Source organism: Perna viridis, chromosome 2 (assembly GCF_037379345.1).
Source record: "Perna viridis isolate PV_CMFRI_1.1 ecotype Kerala chromosome 2, ASM3737934v1, whole genome shotgun sequence".
NCBI classification, from domain to species: domain Eukaryota; kingdom Metazoa; phylum Mollusca; class Bivalvia; order Mytilida; family Mytilidae; genus Perna; species Perna viridis.
In genome coordinates, this window is record NC_142446.1 from 44,755,753 (window position 1) to 44,783,138 (window position 27,386).

The 27,386-nt window shown below is 31.2% G+C and overlaps 1 protein-coding gene across 2 annotated transcripts; it reads right to left on the reverse strand.

The window, feature by feature from the left end:
• Positions 1-2,329: 2,329 nt before the first annotated feature.
• On the reverse strand, positions 2,330-26,136 carry LOC148625287 (tumor necrosis factor ligand superfamily member 6-like). Of its 2 annotated transcripts, none has more exons than XM_088568754.1 (5): positions 26,064-26,136; positions 13,868-14,277; positions 13,005-13,038; positions 8,419-8,523; positions 2,330-7,249 (listed from the first exon to the last, which is right to left on the reverse strand). In XM_088568754.1, the coding sequence occupies exons 2-5, from the start codon at positions 14,252-14,254 to the stop codon at positions 6,846-6,848; spliced, it is 930 nt and encodes a 309-aa protein (XP_088424880.1). In that variant the 5' UTR covers positions 14,255-14,277; positions 26,064-26,136; the 3' UTR covers positions 2,330-6,845. The 2 variants fall into 2 exon arrangements, with proteins under 2 accessions (XP_088424880.1, XP_088424882.1); XM_088568756.1 differs by having other exon boundaries at positions 26,080-26,126.
• Positions 26,137-27,386: the final 1,250 nt, after the last annotated feature.

Consider the following 27,386-nt stretch of genomic DNA (forward strand, 5'->3'; position numbering starts at 1 on the left):
CAATATAAGTATAATGGATGTGGTGAATATGTCAAAGAGACAACAATCCCACTTAGATGAAAAATGTCAGCTCAAGGGCTCTCATGGGTCTTCAGTGGTTGACGAGAAAACCCACACAAAACAGGGCAAACCCAAAAACATTATATACAGGCACAGCGAAAAATTGTCCTTATTTACTCCATGAACATAAAAGAAAACTGAAAGTGAAAGCAAAACAATACATACAGAGGCAAGAAATTCCTGACTTGAAGCACAACCCTCCCCTTTTAAATCTGGCCAGTGGGGAAAATATTACACAATTAAACACGCCTAAAAACACGTCAGTTTCCCTTGTTAAAACAGAAATAAAGAAATTGATTATACGTTACACAAATGCACAAATGCACAAAAGACTACTAGAAGTTAAGTGATAGTTAAAACTTGTACAAAAAGTTGTCCTCATCGTATGTAATATCAATCCAAATTCTGTATAGAATGTTGTGACTGAGCTGAAAATCAAACATGATCTGTTTTTCATCATACACCATAATATGCTTAGCAAGGTGAGGTCAAACCCAATTAACCTAGACCTAGCTTTGAATTTTAATGGTGATTAAACATTTGTCACAGTCAACTGGTTACTGGACTTAACCGGAACTAAAGTGGCTCCTCTTTAGCCTCCCCGGCCCTTAAATGGTTCCATTCAGAACATTCTTTTTTGTGTATGGCACCTTGTGGTCCATTTTAATCAAGTCATCAAGAAGATACTTGTTTCTGGCCTATTACTCCGCATATAATCAAGTCACACACTCCAAAATAAATCAGTCTTCCTTTGGTGGACCGTCATCTTGTTTAACAATTTCAAAGAGATCCATTTATGTCAAGTTATTGTCCTGACGTCAGAAAAATGCTTGTTGCTTTTATTTCCAAAATCTACACCAACCTACTTTTTAGTTGGAAAACTGGGTATAATAGAATTTCATAATGGTTCAAGTCTTAATCCGAAAGCATACATTAATGATATGAATATTGTGAAATCCATAATCTATATGCTTTTACTGGGGTTGCATACAAATGTACTTAAAATTCTAAGAAAACTTGTTTTGGCCACCAATTTCAAAACAGTTGGTACCATAAACCCCAAAATTTATGCAAACTTATCTTCTGTTGTTTGAAACCTTGTTATACTTTTACAAATATTAACCAACTTATAATCAATATATTTTCATGAAAACAAAGTATTTTCGCACGATGGCATAGACTATATGGACAGCACGATATGGTTAATACGGACAGATACGGCATGACACCATTATACAACCGCAATATTATATAAAAATGAAAAATTCAGCGCGAATTATACTGGACTTTACATTTAACTAGCATGCTATACTACGTTTTGATATAAAATGATTTTGCATTTTTTAATGTAAACTTTCACATATATGTATATTTAAATATTATGAACACCTTAATGTACCCGACTTGACAGATCCATACACACGTGTTAAACTACACATTGCCCCTAACGGAACTAATACCCTCACAACCTGTTGAACCTAGTACATTTGGGGACCAATGTGGACATCGGATTTATATTTGACACATTTTTTATGGTGGGTAGACTACACATTTTTGACGCACATTTATTGTCATTTCTCGAACGCGTGACTCAAAACAGCAATCAGAACTATTTTTTTGTTGACCACACAATAACAGAATATGACTAATTCCTAATAATATGAACATCACCATATGGTAATCTAACACTCCGTTGAGTTTCATAACAATCCTGCAAGTCCTAAAGGAGGAACTGTTGCCTGCTTTGATGAAAAAATGTGTAAGTTCCAATGGTCAACATTTCTACATTCTACAATTTTTGTTCCAACAAAAATTTCTGACAATATGCGCATCCAAATATGGTAATCTCATACTCCATTAAGTTTTATAACAATCCTGCAAGTCGTTGGGGAAGAGTTGTGGACAACACATCAGAACAGAATTTGCTGAATAAAAGCCTAAGTTCCAACAGCTGTCATTTTTACAAGTTTTGCTCAAACATAAATTACAGACAATATGCACATCTCCACATGATAATATAACACCCTATTAAGTTTCATAACTGTGTTACAAGATGCTTAGAAAATAGCTTAGACAAACAGACAGAAGTTTCATACTGTGTTACAAGATGCTTAGAAAATAGCTTAGACAAACAGACAGACATACAGGGTGAAACCTATTTACCCCCAAAAAACTTCCTTTGTTGTGATTATAATGAACAGCTGTCTTTATGAGGTACAATGCACACTAATTTACCAGTAATAATCTGACTATTTTAAAAAAAAGCTACTACAGTACAAAGCTTTATTAAATATCACACTTGCAAAAAATTAATATGACAAAAGGCATGATAGAATAACACTGACTTCAATAGTATAAATAGAAATACACTTCTTATCCACCCTACAGAGCATACAGCAAAAGAGGGATATGGCATAGTGCTCCCTTTAAATTAAATGACAATCACCTGATTAACTCCTGACTATTAATTAAGAAGGACTAAAACTTTCAGAACAGATATGATGATTAATTATAATGTATTTTAACATATGTCCAGTAGAAAGTTTAAACTTCCTTTAGGGTAGTCTATTTATAGAGTCCCTATAAAAAAACAGGGAATTGCCACTTAATTAAGAAAATCAACTTATTCCTCTGAACTCAATAACATGCTGTGAATATTAATAAACTAAATTAAAAGTTACTTTTTCTTGAGTTATTATAAAAACTGTGGGAATAAAAAATGAATAAAATAATACTACTGACTAAAAAGGCTAACATAATATGGTTCGTTTTACTTCCCTAATCCCATTCAAAATAGATTTAAGATTATTTTTTGAAACACTTGACATAATTTAAGGAGCATGTACAGTGTTATAGTACAAGTTACGTTCTGAATGATGCTCTTGTTTTCATTTTGCTTATCACCCATGTATAGACACTTAACTTAAGTGGGCTTTAAGTTTGTTATCTTAAGCTTATAAATAGGAACAACAATGGAAAACAATTGTTTTCTCTAATACAAAGGATACGGTTGTTTTTTTTTCTTTCATAAAAATTCGATCAGATCTGAAATTTCATTTTCAATGATTTAAAACTAAAACAATAATAGCCAACTATTGCTGTACCAAAAATATGAACATGACACCACTTCCAATTACAATGATTTGATGTAAGAATGTGAATAAAAAAGTCCTGCTTATCAAATTGACAAATGTCTACCTTACAATTGTGCAAATATTTCCTTTCTTTCTTTCCATTCATGTGACAACAACGTATAAACTGAAGCTCCCAGGAGCCTGAATTGCTCACCTGGTTAACTTTTTGCCTTTCAAGGGCAGTAACTGTAACAAGGAGTTGTTTTGACAATTTTGACTCCATTAAGACTTTGGTAGAACTTATCGTAAGGATCATTTCATCAACTGAAAGTTTCATTCTATCTATTATAGTTTTCAAGTATTGGCTGAAAACTGCTAAAAACATGACTTTTGCCTTTCAAGGGCAATAATTCTTACATGGCATTGTCTGACAACTTTGATCCTTAGACTTTTGTAGGACTTACAATAAGAATCATTTCAGCAATTGAAAATCTCATTCTATCTATCATAGTTTTCAAGATATTAGCTGAAAACTGTAAGAACAAAAATGTCATTTTTCTCCTCTGAAGAGCAATAACTCTTACATGGAGTCATCTGACAACTTTGATCCCTTGGAGACTTTTGTAGGCCTCATAATAAGGATAATTTCAGCGATTGTACAATATTATTAGCTAAACCTAAAGGTTTTGGAGATATACGCACAAAACTACTGTCTGATCCCTATGTTCTATTTTTCTATGGTCATGTTTTTAACCAATCAAAAATCAAAACAATCATTTTGTTCAGGCCTATGGCCAGGTGAGCTTACAAAAATGGCATCTTATATAACTTATTATCTATTGTGAATGGATTAATGATCAAATTAATTTAACAAAGTAACCAACAATACCAAACATTCCTGTTTATAACTACTAGTAACCATACTCTAGTATAGCTTAAGGGTGACTTCCATAGAAATCAAATGAGCACATGGTAATGTATACTAAAATTTAGCTAATGAGAAATTTCTAAGAAAAGAAAAAGGCTCTTTATGAATAAATGGTAGAATTCTTATTGTGTAGAAATTATTTTTTATATGCCGCGTGGACATTCGTATACCCTTCAATTTATTAGTCCTGTCACAATACAGGATACAAAATTGTAACAACCAAGCACTTACAAATAATACTAGAACATAACAACTAGTTGAACTAAAATAAAATGAAACCGCCTTGAAAACCACTAAAATGAAAATGCACACCTAGATCAACAAAGAATACATTTTTTTTTAAAACAGCTGCTTGAAAGTGTCGTTTAACTAAATAACATCACCTTAAATATGTTAAATTGTGCCTTTCCTCACAAAGGGTATGTCATTAATATTTAAAATGAATGCCAGTTTATGTAAGTGTATATACATAACATGTTGGGATCCTAACATTGATCATCTCTTCATTTGTAATTTACTTCTTAAAGTTAAACAACTAACAGAATTATACCAAGATAACATGCTGTCTGTATGGCACTTACTAACATCTATAAAAGAAGCTGGAAAAAAATTATCATACGTCTTTTGATAGATGCTTTATGGTATACCTATCAGTTAGGTTTTACTGGATTAAAAATTGAATAAAAAAATCAGCCAATATAAATGACATATATATACTATCAAAATACATGTAGCAAAACAAACAACTTTACTGTGATCAGTAGCACTTATAGCACATGTAAACAGGAAAAATATACATGTACACAGCCATTCATGCCTTATAAATGAATGGATTTCTAATTTATACATAAAAATTCAATTCTGTACATGTACATGTAGGTTAAGTCATACATGTATCTAATGTTTCTAGCTCTTCGCTTATCAAGCTTTGATTTACAGCTGAAATTATTTTGTATGTTGTACCAAACTCTCTGAACTATATATACAACTTTGATTTCCTACTTTACTACTGTCACACTCTGAATATGAAATTGAAAAAGTCTTAAATAGAATTCTAAAAGAAATCCAATAAAAAAACATGATGTGAATTTAAATTATTGTGAATAAAAAAACAGCCACACTTAAAAATTATAACAAAAAACGTAGCTTATATTTTAAATTACACTATGACCAATTAATAACAAAGTTGAAACTGGTATTACATTCTGGTATTTAACAAAGAGGACAAATTTTGAGAATATATATATAGCGTTAAACAATATAGATATTGATGTTATTTACAAATGAGGTTTCTACACCTTTTTCCATTAACAATACAAAATTTGCAGGCAAACTTCTATCTTTTTTTATTTGCCCATTTTGCTACAACAATTCATTTGATAGCATGATATATATATAGATGACAATAAAGTGACAACTAAATATGTTTTTTTTTAATTGCTTCAGTATGTAGTGCAGAATCTTGATATATAGTGGTTTGCCCCATTCTGTTGGTCAAAAGATCATGTCTCTGATAAAAATTTAAAACAACAACTGATGGACATGTTTTGTTTCTATACACATAGCCTGAATATTTTAAAATTAAATGTTGGAAAATTTATTTTGATTGTAAATGCTGGTCTACTTAAGAAATGGGTGAATGACAAAGGCCATCAGCTGCCATTATTGTTTTTATTTAACACAGCTCTGGTGCAAAGGTGAAATTCTTAGTCATGCAAGGATTTAATTATCATAGTGAGGAATGTCTCCTACATATATGTAGCAGACCATTAATCAGTTCTGATTATTTTAATTTAGGTTGGAAATCAATATTAAAATATTAATTAAATTTTAATTGATACAAGGAATTTAAGGGTACACAGTACATCATAATGACAAACTTATGAAATGAATAATATACCATATATGGAATTTTGAACTGATTTGAATATCTATGTAAATACTTCTTGACCTTATCTTGATGACGTATGATCCACACGTGCAAGCCCCTGTTCTTCCTTACAAAAAAACTCAAATTTGTGATTGCACCAGAAAATAGGTTAAACCACTATACATGTTCCATCAAAATTTCACTCTAATGAGCTACACTAACAAAAACCTAATAGATATTATGTCTGTATATTGAGTCAATATAAACATATTTTACAGAACAAAATGAAATATTGTGTACTTCAGAATTCAAAAGTTTTACAAAACTTTGACAAATCACCTTTACTGTGATCATTAAAAATATGTTCTACAATACTTATCTGACAAACAATTGAAAAAATACATATAAATTTTCAGCCTTTAATTACAATTACATTTACTTAAGAATTTCCTGTATCTTCTCGTAATACTAATGTGCATTTACTAATACACTCAATAATGCAGAGTTGATTGTATTGTGTTTAAAAGAAAATTACCCCGATAAAAAAAGATAAGTTTCTAAAAAGTATCTTTAATAAAGCATCATTTCAGTCTTTATGAAATCGATTTCCAACTTGTCAGACCAAAACCCAAATTTGATCCTTTTCTCTTTAATAAGCAATCAAAAACTTCCAAAATTTCTGTCAGACTGATTGAATTTTCGTCAGACATGTCTGTCGGTCAGACAGCATTTCATAATGATGTCATTTTTCAGCAGTTCAGACTAGTTCAAACAACCTTCAAAACATTTAAATGACAAAAATAACCAATTTTTTTTTTTTAAATCTGGGGCAAATCATTATTAAATATAGTTTATCTAAGGCTGAGATAATATAATGAGTTCACTGTAGTTCAAATAATGTTGATCCTTAAGTTTATATAATGTGCAGTCCAAAATAGCTCTTTGATTCTGACTTTTCTAAAATGTTTCCATCACTAACTTTAACCATCAACCTATCATCCTTATTAAGATTGAACACTGCTCCAATATAACTGGTGGATTGTGATTTATCACCTTGGAACTTGCATTGGGTGCGGCTGCTTTCCAATAACTTTTCAGGGTTACCTGATACGGGTTTCTTGTAAATGTTGAAGCATAAACTTTTTGATGGATTTTGTTGGGCTACAGCAGTAACTCTCATTGTTATCTGTGCATAGATGTAATAGTAACCAGGCTTATTGATGACAAACTCATCAGTATTGTCATCATAGGTGATGTTTTGCATGAACTGAGTGGTGCTAGCTGACCCATGTTCCCAATCTACCACATAGTAGGATCCTGTAAATAAAATAATTGGTTGTTAAAATATTACAACTATGTGTAACACACAGACTACAAACAGTCTGTATGAACCACAGGCACTTGTTTCTGTTAATAAAGGGGCTTTACTATCATTAAAGCCCTGTCATCTATAAAAAGAAGTGTCAGTGGTATCAAGTATGAAAGTAACTTCACACTAATACCATATTAGATTCAAACAGTTACACAAATACAAATACAAATATTTTATTGTACCAAAACATTCACAATAATTGGTCAAGACACAAAACAAAAAAGACATAACGGTTATAAACAATGAAGCAGCATAAGACAAATAACTGAAAATTGAAAACAATAAACAATTCCAGTATAACTAACTACTCAACTACTAGTAAACATATAAAAAGTCTGACAGAACCATTTCTGTATTGGATGATTAAATTGAGACTCTCCTAAAAAAAACCTCTTGTGCAGTAACATTTAAGTGCTATTCACTGTAAGAACCAGGAAGTGGGTGAATCATGTTGGAAAAAACACACAAATCTTTCCATGATACTTGCTGAAAATGTTACCAGTACTTTAAATGCACAAATGTTCTTGTCATTTTTAAGTGCCAGTAATTTGGCTATAAATTATATGAAATGCACTGCAGTTTCATCATCAAATGGAGATAACTCACTTCCCCGCTATCATTCTATTGAAACTCTCTGCATCATCTGACACTTCAAAGACAAATGAACAGTCAAATTGTTTTCAATAGATCATAAACTACACTTGTACATGTATGTGACATTGTTGAATTCACATGGTTTTTCTAACCATGATTCATTATTTTTCTAATTTTGCCTGATGCAATGTTATGTCCATCATATTCCATTTACACATTCTAATGTCAAAGAGCAACATTTTAAAAAGATATTATTCATTAGTTTTATATTTACTTATCAGTTCTTTTCAGGAAACTCCTCTTTGCTGCTTCACTGAACATTTTCTCCAAAAATTAATTTAAAATGACTAAAAAAGGGTTTCAAATTATTGGCAATTCCCTATGCATATATACATGATATACAATATATATATATATATATATATATATATATATATATATATATATATATATATATATATATATATATATATATATATATATATATATATATATATATATAACCACTACACTAACTCACCCTCTGGTCGGGTTCTTTTGATCCCTGCAACTCGAGCCATGACTTGGGGCATAAAGTCTCCTATCTTGCTGTTACAGGCAGCCTGTAACTGTTGAGTGTTTTCCTCTGCAAAAAAAGAAAACAGTTTGGAATCTACAATAAGACCTTTCTAAAACCAACCCTGAAAAATCTGAAAACCTCTCTTAACCAGACACTTTATTAACATCGTTTATATCAGCTTAAGTAGCTGTCTTCGTAAGAATCATGCAAAATCTGAAATATGTGATACACCCCAAAAAAGGCACGTATTTCTATTTTTTGTAATTAAGTTGTTTTATGGGTCTATACTATGAAATGTGTAATTATTCATTTCAATCTGTCTGCTCTTCAATCCACATTGAAAATCCAATATATTCTATTGTATTTGAGGGTCATTTGTGGAGTCATCTCCCTTAATTTTTAAATCTACAGTGCATTCTATATAATTTGTATCTTCTAAGATTTACATGTATACTCAACCATAGATTGTTTAATTACGTAGAAAGTTTAGGATTATTATATGAGGAACAAGTTGGTTTTAGAAAAGGGTATAGCACTGTAGATAATATATTCAACCTTAAATGTTTAATAGATTTATATTTATTCCGAAGGAAAAAAGTTGTATTGTGATTTTACTGATTATCGTAAAGCTTTCGACTCTGTAAATAGAATTATGTTATGGCAAAAATTACTATGTACATCTATTGATGGCAAAATACTAATTGTTATTCAAAACTTGTATAAGAATACCAGATCTTGTGTTAAAGAAGGTTCTATTTGTTCTGATTTTTTTACTTCAAATATTGGAGTTAGACAAGGGGTAAATTTGTCACCCCTTTTGTTTTCTATATTTCTTAATGATTTGGTTGATTTTAAGTCACATTCTTATAATGGTCTCAATGATATTAGTAATATTGCACATTTGGTGTTTGACGATTCAGAAATTGAGGTATACTTTAAGTTATATTTATTGTTATATGCTGATGACACTATAATATTAGGCGAATCTGCAGAAGAACTACAATCTTCTCTGAATGCAATGTTTTTATATTGTCAGACTTGGAATTTAAAGATTAATACTGAGAAAACCAAAGTTGTTATTTTTTGTTAGAATCATAATGTTGGAAATATTAGATTTAATCTTAAACGTGAAGAATTGTCTCTGGTTGATAAATTTCAATATTTAGCTATTAAATTTTCTAGAAAAAGGAGTTTTAAATCTAAAAAAGACTGACTTGTACAACAAGTACGGAAAGCTATGTTCTATGTAATACGCAAATCAAGAAAACTATGTTTACCTATAGATATTTGACTACAAATGTTTGATTCAATGATCGCTCCCATTTTGATGTATGGAGCAGATTTGAGTGTAGGGATATGAAGATAATACATGTAATAACATTGAGAGATTGCATTTTGAATGTTGCAAATATATATCGAAAGTTAAAAAATGTACACCAACATGTATGATATATGGTGAACTTGGTAGAATACCTATGTATATTCCTAATAGTGCAAGAATGATAGGTTTTTGGGAACGTATTAAATGGTAAACATAAAAAAATTTCCTATACTTTGTACAACATTTTATGCAAGTTAGATAATGAAAATGTGTATCACTCAAAGTGGTTAAACTGTATAAAAATATTTTATTAAGACTGGTAATATCCAGATTTGGAATGATCAGAATGTAGATGTAAATTTTCATTTATCCAAAAAGGTTAAACAGTCATTATTTGACACTTTTGTTGAAAACTGGAAAGATCAAGTATACAATTCCTCTAAATGTTCTAATTATAGGATGTACAAGACAACTTTTGGTTTTGAAAATTATTTAACTGTATTACCACAAGATTCATTGTATAACTTATGTCGACTCAGATGTTTTAGTCATAAATTGCCAATAGAATCTTGCAGGTTCTTAGCCATTGATAGATCTGAACGAATATGTAATCTTTGTAACAAACAAGAATTAGGTGATGAATTTCATTATCTGTTCAATTGTACTTTTTTTATTCAAGAAAGAAGTAGATTCTTGCCAAAATACATACCTGACAGTCCAAATACCATTAACTATAGGAAATTAATGAGCTGTGAAGATAAATTTACTATAACAGGCCTTGCCAAATTTATTAAGATAGTGATGTCTTTATTCAAATGATATTACCTTCCTATTGTGTTCATTCATTATGTTCAACATTGTTCATAATTGTATATATGTTTATTTTGTACTACTATGTTCCATGTGGAGCCTTTTAGTGAAATAAAAAAGTTTCAAAAGTTTCAAGAACAGGGGCTATATGAAAAATTCTTAGCTGGAGTGCTACTTAATTGTATTTTAACCTGTCTATATATAAACCAAACAATTCCTCAAGGTGGTAGACCTAGGGTAAGGGACATAACTCTTGAAATCAGTGATATGTTTGTTTCATAATCAATTTCACCAAAGCCTCACAAGCTTTTATTTGAAGCAGAATAAAATCAACCCAAGTTACTTAAATGCTTACATGAGATTGATGTAAAATGCTGAATACAAATTTTCCAGTGATTTTTAAAAGTTGTGTCTACCTCCTTAAGTCTGAAGAAGTTCAGTTTAGACAAGTTTCACTGAAATTAAATAATTCTATACCTGAATTGGTACAAATCAATTTGGTCTTCTTGTAATTGATGCTATGAAGATTAAGAACTAAGAACAGGGTAGATCTTTTAAATATTTTTTTGGGGATGAAATGTTTCCAAACATGTATTTTTATTTTTTTTTCAGTTTAGCGATGTCAAACTAGCACTGGTCATTGTTAAACATATTTTGCTTCATTACTTTATTAGTAATTGAATGAAACATGGATTATATTTGGAAATAATTTCAAACTGTTTTTATCACTTAAAAGCTGAAAGAAATAGCCTATCGGCCTAGGTACAATCGTAACCTTCAGTAGGTATATGACATACATTATTTCTATGATGAAAGACAAACTGTAATCTTGATTGTTAGTATGAGTCACTGGCTGATAGACTTTGAATGTTATTACAGACATGTATATCACTTATTGCAAATTAAGTACAGTATTTAGGGATGTCATCAGAAGAGGTCAACCAACAAAATTGGATGGCAACTAGCTTATCTTTTGAAGGCTACTCTATTTTCAAAAATGATTGAACTCTTGCAAATCTTCATCAGTTTACCTGCTACTTAAAATACTACTGACATACCTGGATTATTGTGCTAACCAAGATTACCCAGTGCCATCATTTCAGATAGTTTTTGAACCTAAACCTTCAGTGATATTTACTTTTTCAAAAACTGGAAAAACTGTGAGTATCCCTAGCTCCCCTCACTAGAAACCATTTAGGAAACCCCAAAAGTCACTAATTTGGAGAAAACAAAATAGAAGGTGCACAATTTCATTATGTGATAAAGAATGCACAAAAGTTTCATCATATTCAATTCAGTAGTTTGAGAGGAGCTGCACATCAGAAATGGAACAGAATTATCCCTATATACCGTTAACTCCCACTTTTTAAGCAGCGGTTTAAGTACCCCCATTCCCTTTTATTGAGAAAAAAATGCAACATTTTTAATGGAAATGCTAATATTAAAAACCTTCATTCTGCATTTAAATTGTTAACGATATGTTACTCCCTGAAACAGATGTACAACGTATTGAAATTTGCAATATATATGATTGGTATTTTTTGTATTTTATAACCACTGAATCGATGCCACTGCTTAGTGGACCTAAGGTCTCCAAGGGTATTCACCAATCTAGTAGTCAGACTTCTCTGACCCTGAATTATATCAGATTTTATTCATCTTATAAATGATATTTATCAAATTTTGCAGTATTATAAATTTCAAAGCTTATCTAAAACACTGAGGCTTCATTCCTTGTATTGCACATGGTAGAACCTCTCAGTGATGGATGTGGCAACCAATTTCAATGAATTTGGTTTTAGATACTTCGTGTATACAATATTTTTTGGATTGATATCTTCCTATAACTTTGATTCTAATGCTGCTGATGAAAGGTTACTCCTTCAAACATGTGCAAAGCATATCGATATTTGCAATTTTTATGATTGGTCTTTATTTTGTATTTTATATTACATGTATAATAAATAACAAGAAAGCTAAAATACTTTACTCAGCACTTTGGCTAAACATTGCACAAACATTTTCTTGATAAATTGGTAAACTTTTATTGTGGGTACATGTATTAACTAATAATATGTAGGAGCTAATTAAAGGCAAACATAATCAATATAACCCTAAAGTTAAATTCACATATTTGAATATCTAATCTATGACATGGATTTTAAAACTGATTACCATGTATATGGTTTTATTGCAAAAAAGAATAAAGCATAAATAAAGCATATAAATAGCAAATTAAAAAAATTAAAAAAACAGTAATTTTCATTTTAGTCACAGTGAATTTCTTCTTATACTTCCTTTATTCCAAGATGAATATCAATAAAATTTATCAAAGTTTTAAGTATTTTTTTTTTGAATTTTTTTACGAGATGAACCAAAATTCTGTTCATACTCACAAATGCTAATGAATACATACCTGAAGCCTTAATGGAATGCTTTCTTTCAACATACTGAAAAAAAAACCCAAAAATATTTAAAATGACCTCATTTCACATTTAATCACTATTATCAATATATATAAGAGACAGTGTGTATTCAATGAATATTTTTCCAATCAAACTCCTCAGCCTTTCTAGTTACAAAAAAAAAAGTTTTAAAATTTTTTAGTGTAGCGGAAATGACCGAAATATGATTGTATAATTTCTGTGAGTAGTTCAACTACTACCTTGTATTATAAACAAAAAGGTTAAACTATCCAAAGCACCATAAAGACTGAATGATTTAAGTGAAGTCTTAAAATTTTCTAACCTGTTTATGCTGGGCCTAATCTAAAGGGAGAAATAAGCAAACATTTCTTGCTTGTGCTCACTTCTCCTATTTGTCTTTGACATGGAGACGTACATGTACATATATGTATAATGGATTGCAAAGACAAAAATGTCAATATAGTTATTTTTCAGAATTTACTAAAACTTCTTCTAAGACCTTGTCATCAATATCACGATTAGGCCCTGTTATAATATCAAACAATCCCAAGATTCAGATAATGTTTACCGTGGAACAGAGACTATTAAAGGAATTAAGTATTTTTATTATTTTAAGTGTTGCATCAGACATTGTCAGAACTTTAATGACAGTGCTTATAGAATCACTAATCTATGTTACATTATCATTGTTTTGTCTAGTACATACATATGTACATGTATATGTGTAATATTGCACTGAATAACACAGATTTAGTATTATTGTAAGATTCAGCATTCATCAGGAATATCAGTTTAATAATAAACATTGACTGACAAATGCAAAAATTCCAAATAAAAAGAAAATATGACCTACCAACTGCATTAGTTTATCAAGATATTGTCCATGATCTGCACAGCATATTTCTTTGCCATTTTCCTTACGCTCTGTAAAGTACTGAAAGTTGATTGGATCATCATCAGGATGGATAGAAACCTCATTACATGGTAAACAGAAGGTCTGTGAAGGGTTGATTGTAACTCTCTGCGATTTATCCTTAGCAAAGAAAGCACTTATAAAGATCAGAATGGCTAACAAGAAAACATTAAGAATTCCCAAAAGAATAACTAAGGTGGTTCTCTTCATGTATCTAGTTGACTCTTTTTTTTTGCTTGAAATCACTTCTTTATTTTCTGTCCTCCCTCCATCGTTTCCACTTGGAAGCAAGGTGTCAGTGGGTGCTGCTTCTCCTTCATTTGACATCTTTTAGAATCTGAGTGTTGAACCTGAAAAAATTTTGTTCAATCAATTACTGAACCTAAAAGGGCATACTCAAAATACCCTACAGGCTGATATCCTTACATGTATACCAGATAAGGGCATACTGACAATACCATGCTGTGTGCTTTAATGATGTTTAGCAGCATATACTACAATTTCTCTTTGACAAAAATCCAAAATATTTTGCTTTCTTTTATGTGTAGACATGTTGATCAAATAAACAACATGAATTTTATTTATCCAACTTTATTCAGAATGAAAACTGATCAGTCTGGGGTTGTAAATTTTTATTACAAAGAAAATAAAAGTGTATTTGCACAACAATATATTAATTACTCTGACAGCATATTGTAGTCCTCTTGACAGGTTGTTATCAACCTAATTCAACCATATATATGATATGCAGGTTCAATGATAATTTGAGGGACATTAAATCAGGGTTTTACTCTACATGCATGTATGCACTACTTTTGTACTATATTTTTTAGAATTTATAAAAGATGCATTTTTTTTAATCCTATGTTCATTTCACTAGAAGCCGACCTAGCAAAATAATGAAAAATGCTGTTAGCAGTGAAGGTTTTTGATTCTTGTAAAAATTGTACAAATCATTCAATCTCAAAGATAACATGATGTAAAATAAAAAAGTAATTATAAATTTGCATTTCCCGTATATAGAACTGTTTTTTTCTTAAATAATTAAACTGAATGTTAATCTTTAATACTGATTCAGAGATATGATAACCTGTAAATTTTTTTAACAGTTCAAAAACTGACACTGTCTCATGTGGGAGAGTTTTACATGAACACAATTTTTTATGTAGAAATTAAATTATTTCATACTTTTTACAGAAATACAGTAATTTTAACAAACAAAATTGCCACAAATGTTACATATCAAAATTATGAGAAAGATTCTTTTTTTTCATAGATTGTTTTGGAGTTCCCCTCTAATGTGGGAGGATTGACAGGTATAGATCTATACATCCAACTTCACACATAATTACAAATTTAATTTCATTTCACCTTTTTCATAATTTTTTTTCTTTACACTGGTTACAATGGTTACATGGGTTACATCTGAAGATTTAATATTTTCCTTGGACAGTTTTTCAGTTTTTATTGAGTAATAAATGTTTCATATTTATCTTACCATAATTATATCTACATATATATCTGTCACCAAGAGCCAGTTGAGCATGAGGTTAGAGGAACTAACTCTGTATGCTTGGCTCCAGTGACTCGGGGTATGTGTGTAGGTTAAGACTCTTTTACTGATATGTGGCAAAGTAACTACAAATGAAGTTTCAACAAGCCAACAGTAACCAAAATATAAAATGCACTATTAAGATTGTCACAGTTTCTGGTTCTATAATGTTAATTTTCAAATTTTAACAACGTCTAAATTCACTAAATCCAAATCTGAATGAATTTTGATAAAGTCCAGAAGGTTAAGTTCTGATCCGGCAAGTACTGGAATCTGTTCCTTGGAAGTCTAATGAATCAGTAACGTTTGCAGATAGCTGGTTACAGATGATTCGGAGTGACTGGAACTAGATGACTCTGTAGGTTCTACTGTATTCCTTCTGTACTGATGTTAACTTCACTGTTACTGTTTCTAACTCTATTCTATATTTTACCCTATCAACTGTTTGTTTACTTTCTTCAGTCTATTTATGGTCCAAAACTGACAATTGCTCAAGACTGATATGTATTTGAGCAATATTAACATTTGTTCGAAAAATGCCAAATGCTAATTATGAGATATTAATTAAATGAAAGATGAAAAACATTTGTCATTCTAATTAAGCAACTGAACAATAATAATTAAAAGAGAGTAACTTTAATCCATCTGTGACATTTGACATATTAATCTCAGGTCTAATTCCTTAATTGCTTACAAAAATGATATAGACAAGAGGAACGAAAATTGATTCATTAAATTTCTACAAAAATGTTAAAAATTTGTGCAATGAGTTTTTTCTTTCAAAGTTGTTTTGCTTGATTTCCATTGGCATAATACCTTATTATGCTAACATACAAATAGGGAGCTCCCTTGGCCTGAAGGACAAAATTCATTTTGATCAATTTTGAATATCAGTTATGTATTGTCTTTAACAGCTTCAAACCGTAGATTGCATGATAGTGTTGAAGGTTGTACAAAGTAAAATTTCCTTTCTTTTTTTTCCCTTTTTAACGACATAATATAAGGAGAATGGATAAGATGAATATGTCAAAGAGATAACAATTTCACTGTGATGAAAAATGTCAGCTCAAGGTCATACATCACTTTTAGAAGGACAAGTAGACCCTTTTACATGAAAATAGTTCTTGATTTACTTAGCTAAGGTTGTAAATCTAAAGAACGGCTATGGACACACTCAATATTTAATTCACTTAATGAAACAGGCTACCTTTTGTGTAGTAGAGATTTTAGATTATTGACAACAGGAAAACATTCTACAGAACTTTTAATTTGTTCAACCATAACTATTGAAAGCCTTCAATTTTTACTTTAAATTTTCTACAAAGTTGTGTTTCTGTATTAAATCAAGTTTGTCAAACTAAAAATAAACCTCCACAACTGGTGATTAAATCATAAAAAAAACTTTAAATTATATTATAATACTTTATTTAGAATCATTACAAGAAAGGAGTGACCTTTTGCCAATCAGAGCTTTGGGTAAAAATACTAGATTTTCACATTCTAAAATAGGCTCTTTCAGGGCCATATAATATAGTTAATCATGTTTCATAATTATTTGTCAATGTACATCTCCCTGTCAAAGACAAATGGGAGAAATGATCACAAACATAGAGAGGTTTTTGCTCATTTCTCCTTCTACATTAGGCCCAGCTCTTTACTGTAAGCCCATGCAAAACTGTGAAGCAGCTGTTAATTGCTAAAATTAATCTGTTAATTCAATTAAACATACGAGTATTGAACTGGAAATGATAAATTACCTGGACAGCCTCAGGTGTGGGTCAAGGGTCATAAAATATAAACCCAGCCATATTACAAGATAGGTACAGGTAAAATTGTTATATACATTACTTCTGCTAAACCTATGAATAAACTTTGGTATACAGATAAACGTGCACATTTTACAATATTAATGTACAGTTGTTGAGGAACAAAGATTGAAGTACAAATAACCAACAGACAAAAAAAAAGTAAGAAAGATAAATACAGTGATGAACGAAGTTTGAAGTATAAATGACATAGTAACAAAAAAGTAAGAGAGATAAATACAAGGTAGCATATAAAAAGATGGATACAATCAGGGTGATGAGTAAATGGCTAAATGAGAGAATCCATGTTTTTATTGATAATTCTAATAAATTGACACAACTTGATAGTGCAGACATTTTTGTGGTATTCATTAGTTTATTGAACTTTAAAACATTGCAATTCATTAAAAACTTCTTATCTATAAATATTTTTCTATCAATCATGAAAGACATGCATTTTAGTATATAATGACATTCATCACCTATATCTCCATCCCTGCAAAAAGGGCGGATTCTGTTATCTCTTGATATGTTTTTCCGTCTCTCACTTTCAACAGGAAGTTTATGATTTATGAGTCGAAATTTACATAACGTTGCAATATTTTTATCATTAAGTATATGAAAATATTTTCCAATACCATGATCTTTTTTGAATAGTCAGTAATTTAATGTTTTAGCACCATTTTCAATATTTGAATACCAACTTTGGATGAATTGGTCATGAAGAGTTTTTTCAACAGTGCTTTTTAGCCATTTACCATTGTAGACAAATTGATTGAGCCATATGTATTGCAGGCTACATTCATTCAAAATGTTTTTAATACCTTTAAGCCAAGATGACGAAAAAGATATCGTGTTTGGTAGGTTTATTATCAGCTTATAAGTCATGGTACTAAATTTTTGTTCTGGACCGTTTAAGAATTTCATTAAAAAAGAAAGCATTCTTACTTTAATATCTAAGACGAAAGGACATTTTCCTAGTTCCCCATAAACCATGGAGCTAGGCGTTGTTGATTTAACTTTCGGTAGAAGTTTACAAAACTTCAAATGGATTTTTTCTATAATTTCATTATTACGAAAGCCCCATATTTAACAACCATGCAGTAAGATTGGCTTGACAAGTTTATCAAACAGATCCAGCTGGCATTTAATTGAAAGATTATGGACTCGACCTTTTTGCAAAAGACTATACATGGCTTTATTTGCCTTTTCAGCTAAATGTTGTTTGCAGATTGTAAAGTTTCAACTCTTATAAAAATATGCACCCTGGTAGTTAAAGTTATTTATGATTACTACAGCAGAATTGTTGTAGACAAAATTCATATTTTTTATTTGTCTTTTTCGTGAAAAAATTAATAATTTTGTTTTGTCGACATTAATTCTTAATTTCCATGTGTCACAGTACTCCTTTAATCTTTTCAATGAGTATTGCAGATCACTTGTCGATTCAGCCATAATGACAAAAAGTTTTTAAAATAATTCCAATTCTTTTTCAATTGCACTAGTTATTGTATTTAAGCCCATAACATTTCTCTCGCTAAGAAATAGTCTGATTTATAATTTATACGAGATTTGATAATTTGATACATATAATGTATAACTCGAAACATTTTCCCGTTTACATTAACATTTAAGTATCATTTTTTTGCCAAAGGGCGTCTCTCTTTACAGTATCAAATGCCTTCTCGAAATCTACGAATGCACAATACAGATTCTTATTCTTAACTTAAGAATTTCAAATAGAGAATGAAGAATATTCTCATAACATAATACACAAATGCAAAGGAAAACAATCAGAAACCTGATACCTTAATATGTATATAATGTTATATTATGCTCAAAATGTTGTCACAGGCCACCTAGAGTGTCCAATAGCATGGATTCCAGAGTTCAACCTCAGGTTAATGCCAAAAGAAGATTGCTATCACCACATCAACCAACCAATATCCTTGGAGCCATTCAGAAGATTTCTAACAGCTGCTGAGGAAATCCTTCAAGCAAACCTTGCCCTAGCACTCCTAGCCTGGTCAGCAATGTATAGTATTAATAACTACCAGTGGACAGTGGAGCACCTATGTAACTTCAACATACCAATACTTTATGGTGAACCGATGGCTGGAAAGACCTTGATAGCTTCATGAGCTGCTTGGTTAAATGGTTGCACCGAAACTCATATTGCTTCCAGGTATATTATAGTACTTACATATCATTGTATATGATTAAATTCTGATGCAATTAATTTATACTGATTTAAAAAAAGAGGAAAAGAGATGAGAGAAATAAATCATTTTCACTCAATTCCATGTATGGCTTTAAATGATCAATTCTTATTTATAAAACAATCTTATTTTTGAAGTCTTAACATTCATTTTCTCACGTTGCATTATGCACTGAAAACTTTTTTGGGCAAATAGTCTGAAGGACAAGTATACAAAATTTTTCACCAGTATGAAAATTGAGTTGATAGCCCAAAATATAATAATACTTGCATAGTTTATAATTTTACTTATTCTCTAAACAACTCAACGATTTATTGTTAACAAGAATTTATTGCTGATTACTATCTGTCCTGCCAAGCTAAAAATTAGCCATTAGAATAAAAAAAAGATACTTGTCCAAATGGACCAGTGGCAAAAGTAAATTACAAGTATGAATCGAATTTGACTAGTCTGAGACATCCAACTTTTAAATATGCAGACTGCCTTCCTTGCTCATCTAATCCCCCTATTCATGTAACCATAAGGTTACACTGAAGTATGACTTGTGATATTGTGAACTTGTAAAGAAGTTTTTCACTGGATTATTAATATGCTTTAAAAACAAAGATTCAAATAAATTTGACACATAATCAATACAATTACAAATGTGTTTATTTTATTAAGCAGAGTACAGTTATCTCCTTGTAATAATTCACAAAACAAGATATCTTTTCATCTTTTATTTTCAGCATTACGTCTGTAGTTGATATAATTTCAGGTGTACCCTCCCCTTTATTACTAACTGGTTGACGGTTGCCATTTGTTTGGGATGACCCATCAACAGAAGAAGATGTGGCACAGCTGTCCGTAGACCTTGGTGGGAGAGCAATCAGAGGGAAGTCCACCGACAATCCCAGACCCCCACTCTCTGGCTGCCTTGTTACAGCCGATTTCGACCTCAGCAACTTAATAAGGTAAGGTGGCAATTAGAATGGTATGAGTGTCTTGGGCATTAAGTAATCCAAATATAGTAATTTATTCTCTCTCTTTTGCAAATTGTAATTGGGTATTCTAGGGATCACTTTAAGAGGAAATCAAAGGCCACTGGCCCTATAATGTATAAAATGAGTCAAAAAGTAGGGAGGCATGGACCATTTGGGTGGGAAAATAATGCATTAATCATAATATTGGCCCATATATATATTTTAAATCACTCATTTCATGTGACAGGAATGGATAATTGACCCAATTTTAGAAAATCCAACAGTTCTGTATTCTAATATGATATAATACAAAAACCTTTAATGTCAATAAGTTGATAAATTCACCAATTTACATGCAACAAAGTGAGTGGTCTCATTCTAACCATAGCAATTCTGACAAAATAATAAATCATAATTCGAAAAACTGACACCAGTAATATTCACTGACTCCTATTTTGCATTAAAGGTACTTCAGCAGACTTTTTATCATCCCAGTGCCGCACACTGATATTCAGAAGCAACCAAGGAAAGGTCGGGAGCTGGAGTTGTTAGCCAAGTCTGCCAGTACAGCCTTCCCATTCATTATGAAGGAGGTGTTCTCTGTCACAGCCCAAGAAGTTTTTAATAAAACAGACAGCATTCAGGACAAGTTGGTGGCAGATTTGCGCATTCTGCAAGGAATTGCTTACCCCCTACTACTTGCAGAAAGGTAACGGTATTCACAATATATTGAATGGGGATCCAAGAATTTGCAAGTAGTTAACATATTTCTACAAAAAATAAAGTTTGAATTGTTTCTTCTACTATTAGTGGGCATAAAGTGTTGCTCATAACTTGGAGATAGTAAAAAAAAGAATTTTATGCACAATATTTATATTATGCAAACAGAAATGATGGAATAAACAGAATATCAAGAGTGATACTTGATGAATTTTGAAGACTTCAATGAATAATGTTTATTTCACTTTTGATTCCAAAGCTGTCAACTTCTTGCAAAGATTCTCTGTATGCACTACATATATACCAATTGTTGAGTCCTAATGTGGCTGCCACATCAATTTTTACAATACATTGTTCTTTAAGCTATTCTCTAATTAATTGAATTATATTTATATACCTCATTGATTATATTTTATGTTAAAACCCTTTGAAGACTATTACATTAAAGTTTGCATGTGAAATCTATCAGTACTTAGTTGATACCATTTAATTAAAAAAATATTTTAAATAAAAAAAAAAAAGACTTAAGACGGAAGAAAAAATTCCTATGCAGCATCGTCTTGTAAGATTCAAAGGTTTAAAATGTTGCATCAGATAAAGTAAAAGAAAAAAAAATCAAAAAGGCTACACATTTTTATTTTTGTTATTAAGTCTATTGTATTTCTGTGTTATTTGCAGAGTAATTTCCCTTAATTTAAATTTTTTTGTACATTCCTTATAATCTATAATTCCTATGAACAGAAGTATTATGAAAAGCCACATGATAATTTATTTTTACTATACAATTTTAAACAGGCTTTTGAACATTGAATCATTTTGCATGACTCTTAGCTGTAGTACTGCTTAAATAAATAAACACAAATTACTGATATATTCTTACAAATGAAAAATGAAACTTATAGTTGTTTCTTTCTTCTTCAGATTTTAGCCTTAGTTGACAGACAAGATCTTCTACAACCCCTGGACAACTTTATGCAGAATCAACTCCTGACTTACTACAGGATTAGTCTTGCCAGACTGACTGCTCCAGACATCAATGTTGAGGTAAAAATATAAATATTATTTATGCTGAAGAAGGATATCAGTTATCCAAAATATTCAATGTAAATTTTACCATCATTTGGTGATGTTTAACATATTAAAACATTTTTAAAAAATTTATTGTTATGTTCTGCATCATTTTTAACAATCCATCCCCCCCCCCATAAAAGTGATCGATGAAAAAGTTAAATTCTTTCTTTTCTTAGAACAATTCATTTCTTTGTGTCAGGAGGAAATTAGAACTACTTCTTGTATTTTATTTAAGCCCCTCATTTGTAATATTTACCATATTGATAAATAAGTACTAATTTAGAAATACTTACACAAGTTAAGTAAAAATTTATTGATACTTTTAAGAAATTATTTGTACACAATGAAATGTATTGTTTTTTTACAGTCTTTCCACACCATTGAAGCAGTCATCATCAAAAATAATGCCTTGGGGGTAAAGCGTGAGGCCATAAATCTCTTATGGCCTCACAGAGACAGTATTCACACTACACTAAGACAGCTTGGTTGCATGTTCAATAAAACAGTGAGACTGGGTGGCAGACCTACCAAGGCTGTGACAATTCCAAAAACAATCTTTAAAGAAGAAACTTGGCAAGGTAAATGTTTTATTACAAGTATCAAATATATCTCCTTTACAAAAATCTTATTAAAAAACTATCATCTCTTTGACATAATTTATCTAGACAAAAGTGACATCAACCTTATCTGATAATTCATTTGTTAGATGTTTATATTCCATTAAAAGAAATGAGTCTATCTGAAATAACCTCAATACCTGTGATGCACCACAACATTAAGGACATTCTTTATTAAAACAGGTAAAAAAAATATCATGTATAAGCAAGAGAAGATTTCACTTTTATAAAGAATGATTCTAATTTTTAGAAATAATCAAAGCTGTTGATGGAGAAGTCCTAGTGGCCCCTCAGCCTAACCAACCACAGATGCAGCCTGAACAGCAACTATTGCTAAACCAACAAGAGGCTCAACCTCAACAACTACAGGCAGAGCCAGACCAGATGCCTCCACACCAACTTTAGGCAGAGCCAGAACAGATGCCACCAAGCCGACTTCAGGATAAGCCAGACCTGATGCCTTCACGCCAACTTCAGCAGGGCCAGATCAGATGCCTCCACACAGACTTCAGGATGAGCCAGACCAGATGCCTCAATGCCAACCTCAGGATGAGCCAGACCAGATGCCTCCAGGCCAGCCACAACCAGAGCCTGAGTTAGAGATAAACCAGCAGATACCAAACCAACAGCAACCAGAACCAGAACCCCAGCTAGACCAGCAGCTTCCACCTATACTGGTACTCCCTACAGTTAGACCAGCAACAAAAAAAGAAAAGTGTGGTCGGTGCCAGAAGAAGGGCTCTGCACTTCTTCTCTGGATCCAATGTGATGCCTGCCATCAATGGTTCCAGAAGAAGTACACACACCAAACAACCCAGTTCAGGACAATAGAGAAGACAAATGCAGAGTGGAACTGTGGTTGCTGATATTAACACTTGAGACATACATGTACCAATGAACTTTTATTTTTATATTTTAAATTATGAGATTTAGATACAATTTTAAGATATTAAATTCACTGACACTTCTAATATTTCTAGTTTATAAACTCGTAACAATTTAAATGTTTGTTTCTGTGTCTCAAATCTATGCTATAAGTTGAAATAGCTTTAGAATATTTCTAATTTCTTATAAATACAAATATATATTTTGCCAATTACAAAGCTTATAAATATTAAAAAGATATCTGTTTTCAATTGAAATTTTAAATAACATTATTATAATCATATTTCACATACTTGTATATATTTTGTTCTAACATACTAAATTTATTATGTTGAATACTTTAATATGTATGTACATTATTTGTCAAAATAAATTGTATCTTAAAAATATTTTTGTTATTGTACCCTTTTTATGACACAACTCAACCCATGCAACTTGACTAAAATGCACTGAAAACTAAAAAACTGTGCAAGGAAAACATTAAATATTGAGATGTAACCATTGTAACCATAGTAACCTGGGTTAAGAAAGAAATTCAAATTTACTGAATCCTTGAAAATAATTAAGAGTAAGCAGTGTACCCACGAACCTGACTAAAAATGAACTAAAAACTGAGAAATTGTACTAATAAGATGTAACCCATGTAACCATTGTAACCAGTGTAACCTGGGTTTAGAAAGAAATTCAAATTTACTGTAACCTTAAATTTGGTTAATGTAACCAGTGTACCCATGTAAACTGACTAAAAATGCACTGAAAACTGAAAAACTGTTCAAGGAAAATATTAAATATTGAGATGTAACCCATGTAACCATTGTAACCAGTGTAACCAGGTTTAGGAAGAAATTCAAATTTACTGTAACCTTAAAGGGAAAGAACATGTTGTTGTGAACATCATAAATATCGAAAGTAATCTGTTAAATATTCATAAAAATTAAATTGAAACAAATTAATTTCCTTTTCTTAATTAATAAATCTAGATTTATAATTAGGAAATTTGAATTTCCCATGCCTATGGGCGCCACCATGACCAGTTGAACTGTAACGTCACGAAGTCGGTTTGTAAAGTGAAAGTAAAAAGGTAATTGATTACGATGTCCGAAAAAAACGCAAATTTGGGACTTTTCCCCTATAATTTCAACCCAAAATAAATAGAAGAAGAGGTTGAGGCACAACAAATATAAGCAAATGTCAGACATCATCGACGAACAACGGGATTTGCAGCCAGATGACTAGTATTTGTAAGGAAATTCGTATGGCTACTTCCAAAGAATGTTCGTGTTGCTCGTAAAAATTACTTTTAGAACATTTCTCTTTTACCATTCGAGTAATCGTAAGCTTGACAAGTGTTCGTGTTTTGGTGATTAGATAAACAGGATCGTAGAAATATTTACAAAACATTCTTTGTTTACATATTATTTGCAGTACTTGTATCAGTACCAAACAGACTTAGTAACGTCACGAGCCAATCGGAAGCTGTCGGTAAAAATCAATAAAATCTGGCTATGATCTTCCTTCAGATAGGAATATTCTGCAAGATGGCTATCTCCATATATTTCAAGGATTTCAAACACTGCATAGCCTTGAACATTTTATAAAAGTGCATTTTGCATTAAAGGTTATTTATTTTTGTTTACATGGGTATGATTTATCATAAGAGCCCAACTTAATGCAAAGGTGGTCTTTCCCTTTAAATTTAGTTAATGTAACCAGTGTACCCATATAACCTGACTACAAATGCACTAAAAACTGAGAAACTGTACAAGAAAAATATTAAATCTTCAGATGTTACCCATGTCACCAGTGTAACCTGGGTTAAGAAAGAAATTAAAATTTACTGTAACCTTAACTTTAGTTAATGTAACCAGTGTACCCAAGTAACCTGACTTAAAATGCACTGAAAACTGAGAAACTGTCCAAGAATATTTATTAAATATTGAGATGCAACCCATGTAACCATCGTAACCATGTAACCTGAATAAGAATGTACCAAACTTTGGTTGAGCATAAGGGAACAAGTTGAAACAGTGTTTTTTCAATGAAATGTGTACAAGTAACTGGTTGTAATCATATTATTAAAGGGGCTACAAATGTTGATATATTGGATTTTGCACACATTTCATGTCATATATGGAATTATTAACCAAAAATGCAAAATCGAAACCGAAAGTAGAAGTACATCAATTGAAATTACAATGTCGTATGGATATTTTCAGTAAAACTTTGATCATCAAATGTAAGACAGAAATGTTTTGTTAAATATAACAACGGTATAATCTTGTTTGTTGCAAGTTTACTTCCTTACTTAATGAAACGGCTACCTATTAAGGCTATTTGACTCCAAGGCGATTGTAAATATAAAAACCACTTTCGACACGCAAGTGTTTGAAAATCCGGGTATTCCTTTCCGCTATTTTTTTTTAAATAATGAAAAAAATAAAAAGATAGCTATAGTATAATCTTTCGAAATTTGTATGTTGAAGATTTTGCTGTTTAGCTTCTAAATTTTTTTATTATGCATACTTGCAGTCTGTGTGTGTTTTTAATGAAAAATGCTTGGCAATCTTGGCAGACCCAATCACTTCTACGCAGAATACCCTACAGAATATTCGTACCAAGTTTGGTTCTAATTGATCAAGTAGTGTCAGAAGAAAAGACTTTTGTTCGATAAGCAACATTCTGCATTCTGTTTTTGTAAAGCACCCACATTTTTTACTTGGATAAGAATTCCTAACGCTCAAGCAAATAACGATTAAAATAGCAAAAAAAGTTGAAAAAGAACAATAACTCCAATATGGCTGAACAGATTAATTTTTACTCGAAAATTTGGTCTAGTAATGTTAGAGGAGAAGATTTATGAAAGATATAACATTGAAAATTGTGAAAAAAACATTGCAGTAATCCCAACATGGCCTAACACATAAACACAAAAATTTGATCATTGATAGATCTCATCAAGCTGAACACTTGAACTATGTCAAAATTTGGCTAAACCTAACGATTTTGAGATATACACGAAAAACTTCTGTCTGGCCCCTTTGTTCTATCTTTGGTATAGGCGGCCATGTTTTCCAATGGATCAAAAAATCACCACAACAGTTCTATACACAGTACCCCAATAAACATTCATATCAAGTTTGGTTCCAATTAGTCAAGTAGTTTCAGAGGAGAAGAGTTTTGAAATTTTGTTAACAACCACTGATGATGACGATGGACGCTATGTGATGGCAATAGCAAAAAAGGGCTCCAACATTGCTTAACAAAGTCAAACAATAATTTGACCACAGACAGATCAACTCATGCCGAACACTTTCAATCAGTCATAATTTGGCTAACCTAACGGTTTTGGAGATATATGCGAAAAACGACTGTTCTGTTTATCTTTTATAACAGCGGCATTGGTTTTCCAACTGATCCATAATCCCCACATCAGTAGGGTAGACCTTTTGACCTCTCATAACTTGTGATAGCATTATATGACAGCTTTTCGGGCTGGCAATGGTTGTCAAACCGCATTATTGAAAATAGTGGAAGACTGAAAAAAAAAAAAAAACATTGGATGATAATAAATTAAATTGATAGCTGCAATTTTAATGGTTTTAAGCAAAGCATTTGATTGCCTTCCACA

Bases quoted from the DNA above. Each gene is read 5' to 3' on its own strand.
- LOC148625287 (XM_088568754.1), bottom strand. From the start codon at position 14,254: ATGTCAAATGAAGGAGAAGCAGCACCCACTGACACCTTGCTTCCAAGT. The intron at 13,039-13,867 runs GTAGGTCATATT...TTTTTTTTTCAG, and splicing joins TTGATAAACTAATGCAGTTG to TATGTTGAAAGAAAGCATTC. The intron at 7,250-8,418 runs GTGAGTTAGTGT...TTTTATTTACAG, and splicing joins CAAAAGAACCCGACCAGAGG to GATCCTACTATGTGGTAGAT.